The sequence below is a fragment of the Megalops cyprinoides genome, chromosome 21 (genome assembly GCF_013368585.1).
Source record: "Megalops cyprinoides isolate fMegCyp1 chromosome 21, fMegCyp1.pri, whole genome shotgun sequence".
In the NCBI taxonomy this organism is placed as follows: Eukaryota; Metazoa; Chordata; class Actinopteri; order Elopiformes; family Megalopidae; genus Megalops; species Megalops cyprinoides.
Genome location: NC_050603.1, coordinates 10,314,977 through 10,334,558, shown reverse-complemented (window position 1 = coordinate 10,334,558; position 19,582 = coordinate 10,314,977). Strand labels below are relative to the sequence as shown.

The 19,582-nt window shown below is 41.5% G+C and overlaps 2 protein-coding genes across 2 annotated transcripts in view; one reads left to right on the top strand and one right to left on the bottom strand.

The window, feature by feature from the left end:
• Positions 1-3,231, bottom strand: part of fbxl2 (F-box and leucine-rich repeat protein 2) — a 43,264-nt gene extending 40,033 nt beyond the window's left edge. The window contains exon 1 of the mRNA XM_036515619.1: positions 2,926-3,231. Within this exon, the coding sequence (XP_036371512.1) occupies positions 2,926-2,955 (30 nt within the window). The 5' untranslated portion in view covers positions 2,956-3,231. The remainder of the gene's footprint in view (positions 1-2,925) is intronic.
• A 9,044-nt stretch (positions 3,232-12,275) lies between these two features.
• Positions 12,276-19,582, top strand: part of susd5 (sushi domain containing 5) — a 34,992-nt gene continuing 27,685 nt past the window's right edge. The window contains exon 1 of the mRNA XM_036516160.1: positions 12,276-12,363. Within this exon, the coding sequence (XP_036372053.1) occupies positions 12,276-12,363 (88 nt within the window). The remainder of the gene's footprint in view (positions 12,364-19,582) is intronic.

Sequence of the window (19,582 nt, the reverse complement as noted above, 5' to 3'; positions counted from 1 at the left end):
TAATGGGCTGAATTCTTTGTTAATTCATACGCAGCTCAGCTGATAAAAGGCCAATTCAGACTGTGATTTCGGATCTGAAAATGAAATGATCTCAATTATTCATCTAACACTTCATGAACATGACTATATAACTGCTTGACAAGTACCAGTTCATATGGTCACCAGCCCTGGCAGCTACCAGCCTTGGATCTGTCAATAACTTCAAGGTCTGTCTGAGACCTCCCTCTACACATACAGGCAAATCCCTGGAGTCACCAAATCTCCCAGCAAAACAAAGTGCTGCTGAGTGCTGATTGGCTCCAGCAGGACTATAGAAACAAAAACCAAAGGGCACAGCTTGATGCTGATTGGCTACAGCAGGACTGCTGGAACAGGATGACCAGTGTTGATTGGCTCCTGCAGGAATGTCAGGAGGTTTGCAGTATTCACATTCTACCTCCTGTATCTGTGATGCAGCAGCAGCAAAGTGGTCTATCACTAAGTGTCTGACATTTTCACCACCGCCTCCCCAAGGGTGCAGCAGGACAGTCTTGGTTTCCATGGGGAGCCATTCCACTGCATGTTCACAAAATATCTCACCAAAAACAAACCCTTTCCACAATGGAAACTGTCAAAAAAGAGGGGGCTGAGTGCTTCCACCCTTGCAACTGACATCAAAACCAGGAGCTTCAGCAATATCTCACAAATTATGCTGAGATTAAAAATTATTGTTGTCTGCACCATTTTTATTTTCAAGGGATGGCCCTCGGGACAAATAACATAAGTCACATACAAATGCTGCCCCCACCCTCCCTTTAATTTGTATGGAAAAGGAATCATCACCCATACAGTATATTTACTGCACTAGTTCACACATGTCGGATCATTTCATGGGAGGTGTGAGGACTCCACTTCGCCACAGCAACAGACAGAAGCAACCAGCCACGCCCCCCAGACATTCCTTGAACAGCCTGCAGCACCCCCCCCCCCCTCCAAAATAAAAAAAAACTGCTGGCAGGCTCAAAATCTGCACTGTCATTCACCATTGTTGTATCCCACATTCATATAGGCCCCTGTCCACTCCCTCACCAACGGTGTCCTGTAATAGCTCCCTATATGCATCTGAACTCGTGTGTTTACTTCATGACCAGACATGCTGTTCTCATTAGACCCTGCAACCGCAGAGAGTTCAGAACATTGCTTTTCCATTACAATGTCCACCAAGCAGCAGAGAACCCGCAAAAGAAGCTTTTGGGCAACAGTAGGCTGAAACTGTCAATAGTGACCGGCCTTCCCTGCACTGTTGGGCTTATTAGTATTAAACATGATCTCGATAACACTCTCGGTCTGTGTAAAAGGGCATGTGTAAGCTGCTGGCTGACTGCAGGGAAGAACAGAACGACCTGGCATTTAAAAATGCTTTGCCAAAGTATTTGACGTGCTAAAGTTTTGTGTCACATAATGGGTATTACTCTGCCAGCATTTAGAACATTTAGAGGCCAAGCTTCTTGTCGGCTGGGGGGGGGGGTAATATCGAATGCTCCTGTGGACTAAACACTGTAAGCTAAACATTCTTTGGAGGAGCATATCAGATCTATTTTCTGGTGTTTTCACAATGTGATCAGCCCCCCCCCCCCACCAATGGACTGAATACACGAACTGCACCTATGAGTGTAATTACTGCTGCCTGTGTTTTACCACACCCATTAATCAGAGATACCTTGTTCTGAGTATTGTGATTTTTCTGTTATATAACTACCTACTAAAATAGTTAATTCTATGACAATCGCCTCATGCTACAGTAACTCTAATAACAACATACAGTACATGCTCAATGCTGTTGCCTGAGAAACACACTGTAAATTGTATGTTGATATGTCATAGGTAAGAGAGAACCTTTTTATGGGTCATTCTACCTGATACAAGTGGATGTAAATTTTGAATGGGGATGTGCATTTTAAAACCAGTAAGTTAATTGGCCATCATTTCACTTTCCTATCTACCATCATGGAATACCTTCATTTTAGGGGAGGGAGAAATGGTTTTGCTTCAAAGTGGTTGTTCATTCTGAATGAATGTTCTTGTTTTTTGCAGGCTAATCCGTTGATCTGAACAATCAGTAGATAATTCTCTACGACTGTCAGACTACTAGTGGTCTGTTTAGCTTTGTACGGTTTCTTGGCATTGCGAAATAAACCAGTTTAACCTCTTGGTTGCCACAACACCTGGGCGTATAGACGGTCCATTCGAAGAAGAATACAGTTGGTTTTATTTACTCGGACTGCGCTTGTTATGCGGACGGCGTAAATCCTGACCAGTGAGTCTGCACTCACATATCGACAAACCCATCTTCAGTTCAAGGGAAACTGGACCCCACCAAGACCCATTCCTGTCACGTGATAGTGACAAGCCCCGTGTAAATAGAGCCATCAGTATCTAAACGGCTATTGAGTTATCGTTGGCTTGTGGAAACCTATCGATAGCTACCCCTGTTTCTCAGAATCCACCATTAAGTCAGCTGATCAACAGCCCTCAAAAACATATATGAACTCGGAAATTTGATGTAGCTGTGATGTAACATGTAGCCAGCTAGCAAGCAAGTCATCCAACCTTTGCAAATTCCCAGCTCCTGGTCAAAGAACGTTGTGGCAAAATGCTGTCACTGTCAGCTGCTGCCGTTATTGTAGCTGGTTATAATATGATAACATGACTTCGTATTACCCTTGGCGAACAAAAGGCACTGTCACAGCATATAAAATTAGAACAGCAGACGGTTCCACACACACACACAGAGCGAGAGAGAGACGGACAGATAGACACACACACACATAAACACACTCACAGAGGCACACACAATAACACACGCACCCACGCACGCAGTTTCCACATGCACTGTCAACGTTATTCGCAGCAGTTACAGAAGCCAGCTAAATCACAGGAGCTTACCTCAAATCTGCCCTTGGTGATGCCGTTCATTTCAGCGACAGGCGTTGGGTTAGCAGAAGTAGCACAAGTCTAGAACTGGCATTGGCTGCGGGTGGCGGCGTCGTATCGTTGCTATTAACTGTGCTGCACGAAATCCTTGCACGCACGTCGAGAACCCCCTTCCCGTGCGTTCTGCTCGCGTCGCTGTCCCGGCCGTAACGGGTGACCCCAGGCAGGCGAAAATGTTGCGGGAGAACCCGATGGAGCTCTCCTCCGTACCATCACACAGTCAAAATAACAATAATAACATGGAGGAGACAGCCAGCCTCTCTGACATCACTTCCGCTTTCTCCTGCTACACTTCCATCACAAGACAAGTATTGGGACATCCGGGCGACTATTTTCTGCTTCTGCTTATTGTGTTGGGGACCAGGGAGTGTGTCTGGCAAGCGCTAAAGCAGATCTCAAAATCATACATTGTTGCTCACACAGTTCGCAGCTGTGCGTGCTGCCTTTCCAAGTAATTTTGAGAGTGTGAGTCTGCGAGCATGTACTGTGTAGTAGAAAAGGGGAGGGGGTATGGTGACGTCATTTCTGCGGGAAAAGTACGCGTGGCCGCTTTGTTTTGATTGTGAGTCTTCAGTCGCGACGCAAAAATGCAGTATCGCCCGACAGAATACACCTCACCTGCGGGTCCCTGTTTCGTGACAAATTTAGCGGATGCGTTGCAGCCTGTCTTGGAAGCTGTAAGGACGAACAAGAAAGGGCCCCCTCCCTAAAACCAGAGATGTTATATTGGTTTGAGATACACTACTCCTGCCCAACTTCCGCTTTCAGCTACATGGGGGGTACTTGAGCATTGAGCCTATATAGTATCGTGTATGCAACTCATCGTTCCAGCAGTGTTTACAAAAGTAACAATCTCTCAAAGTGGCATTTATTTGCACAGCACTACGATGTTTTGATCATCGCAGACCACGAACCCCAGGTGCGAATTTATTCACGGGATTTATTCAAGGGATTTATTCACCACATGCAGAAACTCGAAACTGGAAGTTTGGAAGACTGGTATATCTTAAAATGTTAAATTATCTCTGCTAAAAAAAAAATCTTCCGAATTTACGCCTCTTAAGTCTCTCCACGTTTAACACTTTGATCGGTAGAGGGCGCACTGATATTATCGGATCATTTTGTACTGACCTCCGGTAAGAACTTCTAAGGATTGTGCATGCTCTCTTCAAGGTCTAGGCAATCGGTTTGTCAGGATTGTTTGTGTCCCTTGATTGCTTTCGTCATGCGTTCTAATGTGGTAACCTTGTATTATTTAAGCCACAAATCAAACAAAAACGTCAATTAAGTGTGACTCATTTAACTTGTCATGGGAAGAGAAAAAGCAGTGATGTAAAAAATCTCACACAAAGATCCCTTTACTTTCATTTACATTTACATTGCATTTACACTTTCCACAGTAAACCAGCACTAGGGGCATCCGTTATAGCAGATTTGCACTATTATACCATAACTACCTGTTAACTGCCCTTTTGCACAATCTGTTTTAGTTGTCTCCTTCCAAACTGCATATCTAGCCACTCAGTCACTTTAGCACAACCTTTGCAGAGTTTATGTACAGTTGTTTGTAGTTTTATATTTTATACTTTTATAGTTTTATATTCTACTAGAGTTTTATATTTTACTTAGTCTTATTGTATATTTCCCTATGTTTAAGTTATGTGTGCACTGTATAGAGAAGCTTTAAATCTCATTGTACTTTGTATAATGACAATAAAGGCTTTCTATTCTATTCTATTCTATTATAACACAGATCCTGTTTTTACCTTTTATACCCCATAGTGTGCAGTATTGTTGATGAGTTATGAGACATACTAACTTCTATTACTGGTATTTTATCAGGTGTAAGCCACTGTATGATCTGTGGGGCAGCAGTATGGTGTTGTGAATAAAGAATTAGCTCAGAGGGTTCAGGTTCAGATGCCATAAAGATGCTGCCACTTCTGCCAACTTTTTTTAACCAGGATGGTCCGGTGTTGAAGGAGAAACAAGCCGAAAAGGTACATAAGAAAGTGTTCTTGTTAAAATTGTAACTGACAACATGCAAGGGATACCTCTGCCAATAACAAAAACACCCCAAATCAATATTGGCATTGCAAATGACAATACAATATTAGCCTTGTGTGTAGGCCTATATCAAGGCAGATGCCACCACTGAGTCACTTCATACGATATAGTCACACCAAATCTACACCTGTGATTCACAGTGCTCAGTATAAGAGGATTAACATGTTTAGTTGTATGGAAGCTCAAAGGTAGGGGCAAGTAGTATTACATGACAGAAAAAGATACATCATAAGTAGCTAATTTAAAACTTAAGATATCAGCCGTTATGTGCAAGTCATTTCAGAGGTGAGAAGTGCTGAAACTAGTTCTACTTATCACACGGTTTCAGGCTGAATCAAATGTGGTTGCAATACAGTCAACTATAACAAACAGTTCATGTTCTTCAATAGCGTGTGATGAACCTCTGTGCTCAGATACAATGCTGATGCTATATTGGTTTGAGAAGTAGAGGCCATCTCTTTGTCCTGATGTCCACTACATGTCTCAGTACCTGCTGGTATTGCTTACTTTGGGTCGTTACATGTAGTCATGATTTAATGACTTGTGCTTGTCCAATACCAGGACGGAGTGTCTTTTTGTTGCTGTGTGATGATCTAATGATATTTGATTCTATTGTTGACCTTGCTGAATGACAGAAAAATGTCTGTCTGTAACATCTTTTTGGTGGCTACTGTTACGTTTGCTTTTTTAGAATGCAATGATTATTGGTCTGCCTAAAGCTGTAAAAGTCAAGTATAGCAGCAAAACAGCAAAACATGTTTATAAATATGCATAAAATGAGCATATAGTTGGAATGTGCATGGAAATAATATTCCTTTTTTCATCAGTGACACAGCGTTTGTTGTTCGTTTTCAGGCTCACATAAATGGCCATTATTATGCATACAGTAAATTATCCAGGGGGAAAAAAGCAGCCATTTTCCTGACTGTGCTATTCGGAGTTGAGGCAAACGCAGAACCGTTCCAGCAGGGCTCCATATAGGGGTGTTGCATTGTATCCGGTCTCACCATCTACCTCCTCCACAGCCATGTTGAGTGAGAGAAAATATTATTGTAAGCTCACGGTATCCAGACAGACTGTGCCTGTGCCAGTGACCCCACCAGCTGGGCCAGTCCGAGCAGACCGTGTGGGAAATACCAGGGCCGCAGGCAGCTGTAAGGCAGTGCAGTGCAGCATTGTCAAAGGCATTGCTAATGATACAAACTGCTTTTGTGTGGTGTGAAACTAGGTGTGTGTGTGTGTGTGTGTGTGTGTGTGTGTGTGTGTGTGTGTGTGTATGTGTGTGTGTGTGCGCACCTACATGCCTCTCTGTGTTTGTGTAGGTGGGTGGTTGTCTGCCCACATGTGCATGACTGCATATGGGCATGTATGCAGGTGTGTATGCATACAGTCACATACAGTCTGTATGTGTTTGACTGTATCTCCCTATGTGTGTGTCTTTGTCCTATAGTAGCCAGACTGTAGGGGGTGGGGGGTGGATGGGGGCAGGGAGATGAGCTTGTCCCAGGATAGGTTATATTTATGAAAGATATTAAAATAAATACATTTATATCATCCATCATCCAACCCCTGCTGCTTCATACACAACGGACTACATATACTTTTTCCAATTTACACTCTGTAAAAAAATTATTTATTCAGCGCTTATTTTCAGCATGAACTATTTTAATAGCTTTCTTCTTAACAGCACAAACAATATTGTATTTTTGTTATTACACACACGTAATACTTAATTGCGTATTAAATTTGATATTATGCTGTTTGTTTGTTGTTCACATTCAAGTACAAGTCCAAGTACACATACTGTATGAGTTGCCCTGGTTAACTTAAACGACAGAAATAAAATCAACCATGGAAAATGCCATCTTATTTCTGCATGTTTGGAGTGTTTAACCAAGCACTTTTACTATGTTTCCTTCTTTAATCACTGTAATATTAATTTTAAAGGAATAAAAAAGTTAAAAGTATCAAACTCATAATGGCATATACATGCGTAATGTTAGGGGGAACCGATTTTCAACGACATATCCTATAGGTGTACAATCACGACAATGATAATCGTAATGATTCTCACATCCAGCAGCCCTCAAATGAGGAGCAATTGTCCTGCAGCGTCACTTTGCTCTAGATATGCAAAGTAATTAAGAATCTGTTATCAAAGTACAAGTAATTAAACTCTAAACATAACCGACTGTCAATCTATGATAAAATGACGAATATGCTATTATTGGCGGTGAAGTGGTAAACATGATTTTTTTAACATGATTAAGTAAAGAGGTGAATTTGCTTTGTGTATAAAGTTAGAAAAGGTCACCTCCAGCCCTCCCCCATTCCCTGCTTTAACTGGGAACAAATAGGAAGAAATAACCCACCTAGCCTAATTTGGAGGAATGTCACTTGCAAGAGAACTTTTCCACCATACATTTTGCATGCACAGTCTTTCCTGAAATTATGTGTTGAATTTTTTGGCAAGGGTAGAGGGCAACTCAGATGAAAGTAACCATGTTCCAGACTGTCACAGGAGTGTCTGGATGGGATTCAAACCCATCACTGCCTGGTCCTTAGTGCGGGGACTAAACTGTCGTGCTTCTGTGCTGTCAGTTCCACCGGCCACCAGAGCACGTTGTGTTCCTCACCCGGCCAGGAGCATAGAGCACACCCAGCAATTTCAGCTCAGTGTCAGAATTTCAGCAATAACCCGTCCTACGTACAGAGAGCGTCACTGCGGGACGTGCTAGCCCCCTTGCTTCCCTGTTCTGTGGGTTCAGCAACTTCCCTTGGGTATGTTTGTGTCTACAACCCCCCCCCCCCCTCCTCCCCCCCAAGGTACCTCCAGCAGTGAGCCCATTTGTATTCACAGTGAGGCTGTTGCCATTTCAGAAGCAAGAAAAGCAATAATATTTGTCTCATAGAGATATTCTAAGAACTCACAGAAAAAAAAAATGTCACCAACAAATAAAACGCCCCTCATTTAATTATTATGACTTGTACTTGAATGCCCTCTATGTGCCGGTTCTGTAAAAGCTAAGTCTCATCATTGTAAACGCATGACACAAGGTGCAGGGCTCTGAAAAGGAATGTGTCAGATTTGTCAAACTGAGTTCAGATTAGCCAGGGTCTGAAGCATCATTCTCACTCCAGGGCGAATGGGGCTGGAAAACTCAGCTTGGTGACATGCAGTCTGGAAAAAATGAATTTGCTGTTTCGCTAATTACTCAGAACCAAAATTAGACACAACACAGACAGAGACTGGTTGAAGAGAACGTTATGTTGGAAATAAACATTTTCAGTTTATTTTTCGATAATATTTTTGTTTCTATCTTTAGTAACAGTTTTGCAGCAGGCTTGCATCTTTTTCTGTCACCCACTTCGGCAACTTCTTTGCAGTGATTTCACCAGAAAGAATGCTACACAAATTAGAACATAATCAATTCATTATTGATTGGTTGATTGATTGATTGATTTATTGGTCATTTTCAATACAGTTTAGAGGAAAATATTATTCTCATAGTCTTGTTGATCTTGGGATTTCACCCGTCGAAATCCATGGCAACATGCATTCAAATGAGAGCGGTATCTCTCTCTCCGAACCTGAGATCATTTGAGTAATAAGACGACCTGTCCCGCGCGGAAACAATATGGCCCTAACAAATTACACACCTTGCTGTCGGAGCTGTGACTGTGCCCTTGTGGGTTCCTGAAGCACAATTCTCACTTCCCTCTCCAAGATTCTGCCGGTGTGAATCACAATCTCCCCCCCCCCCCCCCCCTCTCTGGCAGTCTACGGTGCCTCCTCTCTCTTTCTCACCTCAACCGTGAATCTCCAGGATGAGAGCGGCTCCCGCAGACAACGGAGAGAGATGACTAAGTGCGATCGCCCAGGGAGATTCAGGAGGTTTTTCCACAATTGCAAAGATGAGTCACCCTGCCAGGGCAACTCCCCGGGGAGCTCTGTGGCCATTATTACCTGCAGCTGCAGCTGACACAAAAAAGGCCATTTCTGTGCCCAGGGAACCTGAGGGGGAAGTCTCAATTTTCAGCTGTCGCTGTTAGTGGCCCAAAATTTTCGGAGTGAATTCTATTTTAACTTAACTGTTGTGGCGGCTCTTTGGGGACAAGGGCCGATATCGTGCGGCCGTAGTCCCTGAAGCAGTGAAGACTGTGGGTGCTGCAAACCTCCAAAATTTGTTTGCTGCATCATCTTGTCCTTTGACTTCAAAATATGAAATGAATAAATGTTAAATATGCCTTTCTTCAAATCAAATTCTTTTCGACTGTTAGAGACACCAATCAAGTGGTTTCATACGTTATCCAACAGCTTACTACAAGCTTTGAACTTCAAAGTGATTAAACCATGTCACCAAATCAATCTTTGGTCAAATGCTAACAATTTAAACTAATTCAAGCAAAATTTTGATCTTTCATGGTACAGTATGTTTGGGGGGTCCAATCTGAAGAATCTGGGACTGCCCCCACCAAGGTATTCATGTAAACAGGCATTAAAGTAGTGGCAGGATGCCCAAGTGGTAAAGAAACAAGGCTAGTAACCACAAGGGTGCAGGTTCAAGTGTCAGTGTAGCAGCTGGTGCCGTAACTTGCATCCATAGTCATCCTACTGTGTAAATAGATGATATGTTAGATGCTAATATCTGTACCCTTAACCCAAGTAATGGTGTTTGCCAAGTATATGGAAAATGCAATGTAAAATGGCAGTATGACCTTTATGGACATATGCATCTCACACTCAGCTGGTCCCGATTACAGGAGTTGCACTCTTTTGGCGAAACATGATAGCAAACTGTGGAAGCTGAATGACTGCATTAATGGTGGGGGCTGTGTGCATTTTTACAGTCAGTGTAAATCAGGTCTCTGCCAAGTCCACAGACATGGGAAAGGTTATCACTGGCAGGCAGTTGGAGCCGGGACAATGGCTGTCCCACCTTGATTGACGAGCAAATTTGAAATCACTGACAACGCTTGTTCCTTATTCGGACTAAGGACAGTGTTCTCTGACAGAGGTGCTGAAGTGGATGATGTTGGGGAGAAGGGGCTCCATTCTGACAGCAGAACAAACTGTCCAGACTCTGAGCTTCTTTAATTGCAGTAAAAAAAAAAAAAAACAGCCCGTCTATCCCCACATGCCCTGAAATGGTGTCCCTGTTCCATTCAGTGGAGAGTCTGTTATCAATTGTTGAATTATCAATGATCAATTATCAATAAACTACCAATCAATTATTCATGTTATCAATTTAGCCTTCAGGGTGACTTATCATCATAGCAGTTTTTATTTATTTTTTTTTATCAAATATGAAAAATAAACCCAACTCACTTGAACTGCTGGTATTTCAGTGAGGCAGTTAGTCCAATGGAGGATAAAAATGGACTCTCCTGATACATCCAGCTGCTCTCTATAAACAGATGCTTAATACTCTGTAATGTATTTGCATATTTTAATTATCTTGCTTTTGCTTGCTTTTTGTTTTGTTAAAATAAACAACAATGATAAAATAATGTCCAGCCTCAAGGACCAGGGCAGGAGAAAAATCATCTTTCTTGATCATTATTATACTGACAACATCAAAACTAAAATAAGAAGGATAACACTTCATTTCATAGACTAGGAAAAACACCTACTACGTAAGGGAAGAGAGTGGGCAAAGCTCTATTAATTGTTCAAACACAAATAGAAATAAATAAAAAGTCTCCAGCGTTCTCACTGTTGTCACATCACGGGTTCTTTCCGCTCAGCCGATTGGTCATTTGACACTTTCATGTGACACGTAAAGCTTGAAAGACCACATTGTCCTTGTGTGGTATGAGGAGAGAACATTGGGCCTAGTTACATGAAAGAATGTCATAAACATTAGACAGCATAGGAGTAGTATGTGTGGCTTCTGTGAGCTGACATGGCCCATTTTTTACAAATTGTATTTTAATCAATTACATAAATAGTAGACAATGTTTTAGTTGGTATTGTGTATGTTTTGTACGTGTGAGTAGCTTGGTGTTTTGTACATTGACAACATATGTTTTTTAGATTCAGTAATACACTTGGACAATTCCAGGGAGCAATTCGGGTTAAGCCATTCAGATATCCTGCTCAAAGGTTTGACAGCAGAGTCACATTCAGAATTCAAACCTGCAACCTTCTGGTTGCACTCTCAGTTCTCCGCCCATTTTATGTGCATGCCGTGTGAGCCAAGCCATGCTGTGTGAATCAAGCAAGGAGCCATCCTCCTCTCTTGGTTCACAATGTAGTCTATAGTTGGTATCTAAGAAACCTGCAAATATATGTCTAAATGTGGATATATGCATGAGTCAAAGGATATACAGGTGTTATGATGAGCCACAGGAAAACGTTTAGTTTGACATGTGACAAGAGAGAAACAGGAGACAGGCCAGGAGGGAGACAAGAAATGAACTTCAAATGATGTTTCTGAACATTCTAATTATAGCAATTGCGAATGATATTGTTATTGTTGCTAAAACTGAACCTTTCTATATTGTCGACAGAATGGGATGAGAAATGGTAGGCTAACGACTGTGGTTCATAATGGCGAGTTCTTCAGCAAAGTTTCCACCTACTCATCCGTTGAAGTAATACCGTCATTTTGTGATTTCACGGTCTGGGGAAATAACGGTTTTCCTCAGGAGTGCAAAATGAAAACAAGGGGCGCCTTTGTGGCTTGGAGAAGAAAACCTATTCGATTTACTTACAAAATGTTTCTTATGTGTATACCCCTCCAAACCTGTATTCACCAACAGCCTTGCTCCTGTGTATTTATTTAAATAAGTACAGAATTGGTCTGTTGGTATCTGAGGCAGTAGCTGTTGGTGTTCCTCTCTCCTCTGCCCAGCGCTCCGCCGTTCTCAGGCGGTTCTCTCACTTCTGCGCTGTCTCTGGTTCAAATCTGACCCATTACGTATTTACTGACAGGGTGATGCGAATTTTCGCAGAGGCTCTCCATTTGCACGGCAATGCACTATTTGGATAGATATAACCTCTCCGCCACCCCGCTGGTCTGAATTGTTCCCCCTTTCTTTTTTTAATCATTCAAGTCACCAAATAGTCAGTCTGGCCTTTCTGTTCCAGGTGTTAGCAGCAATATTCTGGCGAGAGGGAAATATCGGACTTTCTTCCCTTGCTGTGTAGCTAAAGGTGAAAGCGAGACAAACTTCCAGCTTTTGTTTTGGGACGTTTCCTTACAAGAAAAAGAGAGAGAGAGTAACGCACCATGGCACGGAATTGCTACCGAAATATTATGTTCTTTCAGCTGTTTGGATGCTTGGCTTGGTTAACCATCACGTCCGTTTACGCAGATGGTAAGTTCTTCAACATGAGCGGTGACATCCTATTGTAACTTAAACAGCAGCGGGCGCGTGGTTGACAGAAACAGTCTGAACTTCCACCTGCAACTAACTCTGACAGCTGTAAACATCTGGCTTCGGCATCTCCCTCTGAAACTATTGGCAGCGGGGGTGAAATTGTGGTGATATAATATGTGAATGATGTTTGAAACACAGTAGATATCGACGGGAAGCGCTCTTATTTAAAAGCAGTAAAGTTGCATGCATCTAATATGTTTGCCTATAAATTAGTGAAAGGTGGAATATAATGAACCATGGCAGTTGTTTGATTGATGTTTGATGCTAACGGTCAGTGTTGGAAAAATGTTTTGCGCGCTTATGAATGCTCTTTTTTATTCAAACAAACGGACAGTGTAGATGGAGGCGCATAGCTTGCGGGATGTAGTATAGGGTACTTTTACACTCGCATTATATTACTTAAGGCAAGCTTTGCCAAATTCTCTTTTGTCACCACATGTTGACGCATTTAGAGCGACGAAATGACGTTTTTCATTTGCCGGTAGATTTATTTTTCATTGCTTTTTCACTCTCCCAATTTATAAAAATAAAAAACTAAAATGCAGTTTATGTGTTAATACGAGGGGTTTCCTAAACCATAATACTGGCGTGCTAAGCAATGTAAGAAACAGTACTTAAGACAAGTTTATATCCAGACAGTCATACGGACGACCACAAACTACTTCAGTGTAAAAAAGACACGACGAAGGCTAAGCGATGACTGCAGTGAACGCTATGCATTTTGTCGGCTGATGTTAATTGTTCTGAAAATCTCAAAGTCTCTTTCCGCTGCTGTTTCAAAACTTAATGCATTCCACCAATGTGCAATGTGTACCACAAATTGAACCGCAATATTTAATAATTTGTACCAAAATATTGAATAAATCACCTCCAACAGATGTTGTTTAATCGAAGTAATCTAGTATAAAGCTGCTTGCCTTTTCATACCTCTCTGATAAATTAAAACATGTGATACGCTGCATAAATGTCAAAGTTCAATCATCGCATGCGGTTCACTTATGATGATGGATGAGGAAGTGATTATAGTCAGAATAGAATCAATCCGTGACAAATTGCGCACTTCCTTCTGAGCGTTGTGTGTCTGGACTGTATACAGAACACAGCTGGATGAGAGAGAATCACGCTTAATAGATACCATACCTGTTTGTAGTCTGGACAGGAACAGTGTGTGTGTGTGTGTGTGTGTGTGTGTGTGTGTGTGTGTGTGTGTGCGCAAGAGAGAGAGAGAGAGAGAAACAACTTCTGGTTTGCTGAGCAGGACATCAATCTGTTTCCGCTTGTGAGAATGATGTTCTTTTTACCACCAAACTGTTCACTTGCCTCTGGTATTAAGGATCAAAGTCAGTACTAGGTGACCATGAAAGTACTATACACTTAGTATAATGATGGAATAATTGCTTGCATATGAACAGCCTTTGGAAGAGAGGCCCTCCCAAGAACTGTGGCCCTTTTCCACACTTTGCCTGAGAGGAGAGTTGAAGATGATGGGTGATCACACCCCTTTACCTGTCTCCGAAATTTAGGAGTTCAGGCCAATGCACATTTTCAGTGAGGCAAACCTGAACTGGAAGACCAGGGGTTAAATTACTGAATGTGACATGGTGGTTTTGGTGTGGCTGTGTAGCATAGTGGTAAGGAGAAGGACTTGTAGCCAAAAGGTTGCCAGTTTGACTCCCCACTAGGGCACTGCTGTTGTACCCTTGGGCAAGGTACTTAACCCACAAATGCTTCAGTAAATATCCACCTGTATAAATGGATAACGTGTAAAAAAGTGTATCCTATGTAAGTCATTCTGGCTAAGAGCGTCTGCTAAATGTCAATAATGTAATGTAACTGCCAAGATGAAGTAGCATCACAGTGATTTCCCCAGCAGTGATAAAATAAACATTATCACAGTGGGGTGTTTGCTTTTAGGTTACACTGATTATAGTCACAGACAAGACGATTCACCAGGAATACACCACAGGGTTGCTCTGTGAAATGCTGAACCTTTCAACCACAGAGGACACCAAGGTTAAAATGATGGGTCAAACATGTGGTCATTGCTATTGGCTGACTGTTACAACAGAGATTAATTAAAATCAGTAGCCCGATCTTTTTAAAAACATGAATAGAGTTAAACTTAATTGAGGGTGTGTCTACATATGTGCAAAGGATTTGAACGGCTTGGTGATTGTTCTCTGTGGCATGTGCATACATCACAGAGTGGTTAGATGTAGATTTAAATATGTAAGGCAGCTTTGATTCAAAAGGTGATTTTCCATTTGGATTGCGGGCAAGGTCTGCTCTCCCTTAACAAGATCAATCACCTATAAAGGATTCTTTGAGCAATTGATTATTCATGGACATTAGTTACATTACCAGTATTTAGCAGAGGGTCCTATCCAACTTACATAGGTTTCAGTTTTTAGATTTTATCCATGTATACAGGTGGATATTTAGTGAGGCAACTCTGGGTTAAGTACCTTGCCTAACAGTACAGCAGCAGTACCCCAGCAGGGAATTAAACCAGCAACCTTTTGGTTACAAGTCCTGCTCCTTACCACTATGCTACACTGCCACCCCAGTGGTTAAGAGCAGATACTGCCCTGGTCTACAGTGATCTTGTGGTCATGTTGTATGTGCGCATTAATCTTACCCACTGTGTCCGTTATTAGGACTCATTTTGACGGTACATTGGATTTTATGAGTGATTAACAAGTAACTGTGGTCCTGGCACCTTGCGTTTACTCTCGCACCAAATGGAAACTGCGTCAGGCATTACGCCGACTACATTAGAATGGAGCGGCGATGCTGTTTGGTACTCGTGAACAGTACCGGGTGAGAATTCACACCTTGGCGTAAACTTCAGTATCCAAAGATCTCGTATGTGAACACGAGGCTAATGATGACAGGTTTCCTTTCAGTGTCGAGAACTCACTACAAACGTGGAGAGACTATGTGAACAAAAGAACCCTGAGAGCAAGAAGCAACAACCGGCTGCATTGCCTGGCAAAGTCCTTTCTCCAGGGACACTATGTAGCATCCACAAGTACAGTTAAATATTTACTGGTGTGGTTCAGGTTCTGCATCTTTCTCAAGGCCACAAATGCTGTGCTCCACCTGGAAGTCAGGTCTGCTCCCTTTAGGGTCTAAGCCTAATGCCACACCGGACTGAGCAAAGGGTGTTGTCGTGGCAACAGGGAATCGAGGACCATGCTGTACTGCAGAGCCGGGGACGGGCAGCCTGGCAGTTCACTGACCTCATGTAACCCCTGGCATTTCGGTTTACAGTCGCCATAAAGTCCACTGATTGTTCACTGATGCAGACGCGTTCGTGACACAATGTGGTGACAGAGGAAAAGATTTTTGTAATGCTCATTAAGTCCATTTTATGTTTATTTTTTTATTAGTGGACACCCTGAGGCTCGGGCTACACCATACAGGTTCTGTAGCCCATTTATATTTTTTCCTTGTAGTCTTTTATATAGGTATGTGGAGTGAGATATTTTTTCTGGCATCCATTTGTGGATCTGAACCCACAATCCTCAAATCCAGGGTCCCAAATTATTACCACAACAGATGAGTAGCCACAAAACATCTTTGGTCAAATCCTCTGGTAGGGAGTGTGACAGCATCAGGTTGGGGTCTGCTGGTTACAGGCAGGTGACTGAGAGGCGTAGAAGCAACAGAAACAGTTCTTTACAGTCTGTGACTTTAAGAAGAGCCCTGGGATCATCATTCTCAGCAAGAATATGTTTTGATGTGTTTCTAAATGCCCTGAGGCCAAAATGTCTTTTGAGGCCTATTCTAGAGGTGAGCTGTAAATTGAAGTGCCAGACATAACCGATTTTGAATAATTGTGGGATATGAAGTCTCTCTGTGATATGATGCAAAATATTTGAAATAACTGAGATTCATTCTATCATATAAAACAATTCAGTGCAAAGCAAATCCAAATATTTGGAATATTTGTGTGTATATTTCATTTGTAACCTATAGTACCTATATGTACATATATATATATATATATATATATATATATATATATATATATATAACATATATGTAACACATATATATATATATATATATATAACATATATATATATATATATATATATATATATATAACATATATATATATATATATATATATATATATAAACGTATGTATATAATATAATATAGAACATTTCTCAGGTAACTAGGGGATATTAAAGCTGCAGCAGTACTGTATTACTGTGTATGTTTTAGGAGTCACCCTTATCCAATGCACTATATAATTAGCTTACACCTCTATGGCTAGATATTTACTGAAGCAGTTCAGGTTTAAAACCTTGCTCGAGGGTACAACAGTACTGCTCCACCAGGGAACTGAACCAGCTCCTTAAACATTACAAAACACTGCCTCCCTACTGATTTCATGGCTGCCTTTTGAGTGTGGCTCCTTTGTCCCAAGTTTGGACTTCTCCTGGTACACTGGAGCTCACTTGTGCCAAAAAATAAAACAAAGGAACAACAAAAACCGTTAAAAAACAACAAAAAAAAGTTAAAAGTTGCTGCTTGAGAAAGCTGCTGCTGCGTTCTCGTTAGTTTATACAGCTCGGTTCGAAAACCGGGTGGAGCCGGTTCAGTTGAGGTGATGCAGGGTGGAGTCCTGCGCTTGGAGGAATGGCGGCGCTGAAAAATGCAATTAGTGCCTCATGTTTTCCCTTCCAAGCCCGCTGTACTCTTGAGAGGAACTTGCGGCCAAAAGCTTGGCGATGGTGGACCTTTGGTGGACGTATCCCACAATCACCGGGGGCTTTGTTGAACTGTCCTTTCAATGGGTGAAACATTAGGGGGACGCTTTGTGGGAACACATGAATGGACAGAGGCTGTCTTCCCTTAAGAAACAGATGTGTGTGTCTCACTAAAGCAAGACTCATGAAAGACTCATGAAATGCTGATCGTAGGACAGGAGATGGTCTACACTATTTCCACAGTTGTAGCGTCAGACGGTTGTTTTTGGTGTGATATTTGGTTCATTTTTACCTTAAATGGGAGCCAGCATTTAGATCTTTAGCATTGTGTGGATTCAGATGTAAGGAGTAATTTGGAAGCTATGAACATAGCCAGATAAATGTCCTCTGTGTAAAATAGGTGTACAGTGAATATTTGTTCAACACAACAGCCAATTTGTGTTCATACAGACAGGCACACATGCACACACACACACCCTAAATCCAATATAAAAATCAAATTTCTGATTTGGCCAGAAAATGAGATGAAATGCTGATGACTTCCCATCTAACTACACATTTCATCGTGCCCCACCGTGGTATGCAGGCACCAGTTCTGATTTTCTCTTGTTGTTGCGACAAGATGAGCCTAAAAACAGTCTTCAATTATTCAGTGCTTAGGATGCCTAGGGCACTTGCATTCGATTCGTTTGACATTTGAATATGCTACTTCCACCAAGATCAAATATTCAAGAAATCAAAACCCTCTGTTGTCTCCCCCAAGCACTGCGTGAAACTCAGACATGAATTTCTGTTCTGTATAAATAATGACTCACTCCAATGAGATCTGCATGCAGTTGGACAGAACAGTTGTTATCAAAGACATCAGATATAGACACAGGGTTCTTAGCTTCACTCTCATCAACACTGATGGGGAAAAAATAAAACTTTCACAAAATTTTAAAAATTACATATTTCCTTATCTTTTGTTAGTCATATGGTCCAGGTAGTATAGCAGTGAAACCTGTGGAAAATATTAACTGTCATTAACGAGTGTTTTGGGTGAAAAGGATTCCTACATTCTGCAAGGGACTCAAAATGATTTGTACCAAGGGTCAAACTGGAGTTCATCATTTGTCTCTCTGACCAAACTGGATTATTTACCAATTAATTAATTAGACATCCTTCCTGTATGAATAAACTCACCTATTTAATCACATGGCCCATGTTAGCCATTATAAATAAACTTTCCACAAATCACCACAGATTTTCAAATTGTGTAGCTTGCCGGCTATCTAGACAGTGAACTTACATATCCGTAGATGTGAGCTGATTTTTATTTTTTCCGGCGAGAGACCCATCATCTTATTCTAAAGATGACCTTGTCAGGTTTTGGAGTGATGTCTGGGCCGAGGCAATCCGTAGTCCAGAGTATAGACGCCAGTCACTAAGCTGTAATCTTAGGGAGGAATTGTTGACCTTGATCAAAGACAGCAGTCGTTTGCACACAGGACCGAGCTCCCAAATACAGGCGCCGGCGCCCTGAAGGTCGGAGCCATGGCAGCTGAGAGAAAACGGCTCAGCTCTGCACTGCCGACACTGACACATTTTGCCCTTGGCACTGCATTGCTGTTCCATCTGAATATTCTTGTAATGTAGGAGAGTGGTGGTAATTTTTTTTGTTGTTGTTGAAATAAGACGTATTTTTGCAAGTGTTTCTTGTAAACGTAGTGTGAGTGTGAGTTGGCATTTTGGAAGCTGAAAGTGTTTCTTTGTACAGATATAATATGCAAACAAAAACTGTTTACATGTTTTGGAAAAAAAAATATAAGGAAGTTGGTGCCAGCCCTGAGCTAATTTGAAATTCTTCAGAGGTTTTGTGACCAACTGAGTAGTAGCTGAAACTCACACAAACCCCAGAATGCATTTTGCAATCAAGAAGAGAAAAAAAAAGGCTTGAACTACCTTACTTTGCCTGCTGGGAAATAGAGTAAGGCAATTTTGCATGCTGACACTTTGTGAGTAAAACTTCAGATACCATTACAGTGTCTCTGCTTTTGAGATGACTTTAATGCACTTGATTTGTGTGCCAAATATGCATGGTAAGGAACAAGAGCTTCTTTTACCTGAAAATAAGAGCTTCTTTAACCTGAATTGTTAGTGAATATTGTAAATAATTGCAAATCTTTATTATCCAATACTAAATTAATAACATACAAAATACACAATATGTAAGTCTCCTTGGATTAAGGACTCTGCTAACCAAATAAATAATGTAATAACACTGAATATTCAAAGGAGAAATGTCCACATCGGCGCCAAAGGAGCTGGGGAGAGGTGGAAAATGGAACAGTGTGATGACATCAGAAAGACTCAAATTTGTAGCCAATCAAGTAGTTGGGAAATTATTAGCGAGTTGGAAACTGTTCTGTGAAAACACAGAACAAGGGAAT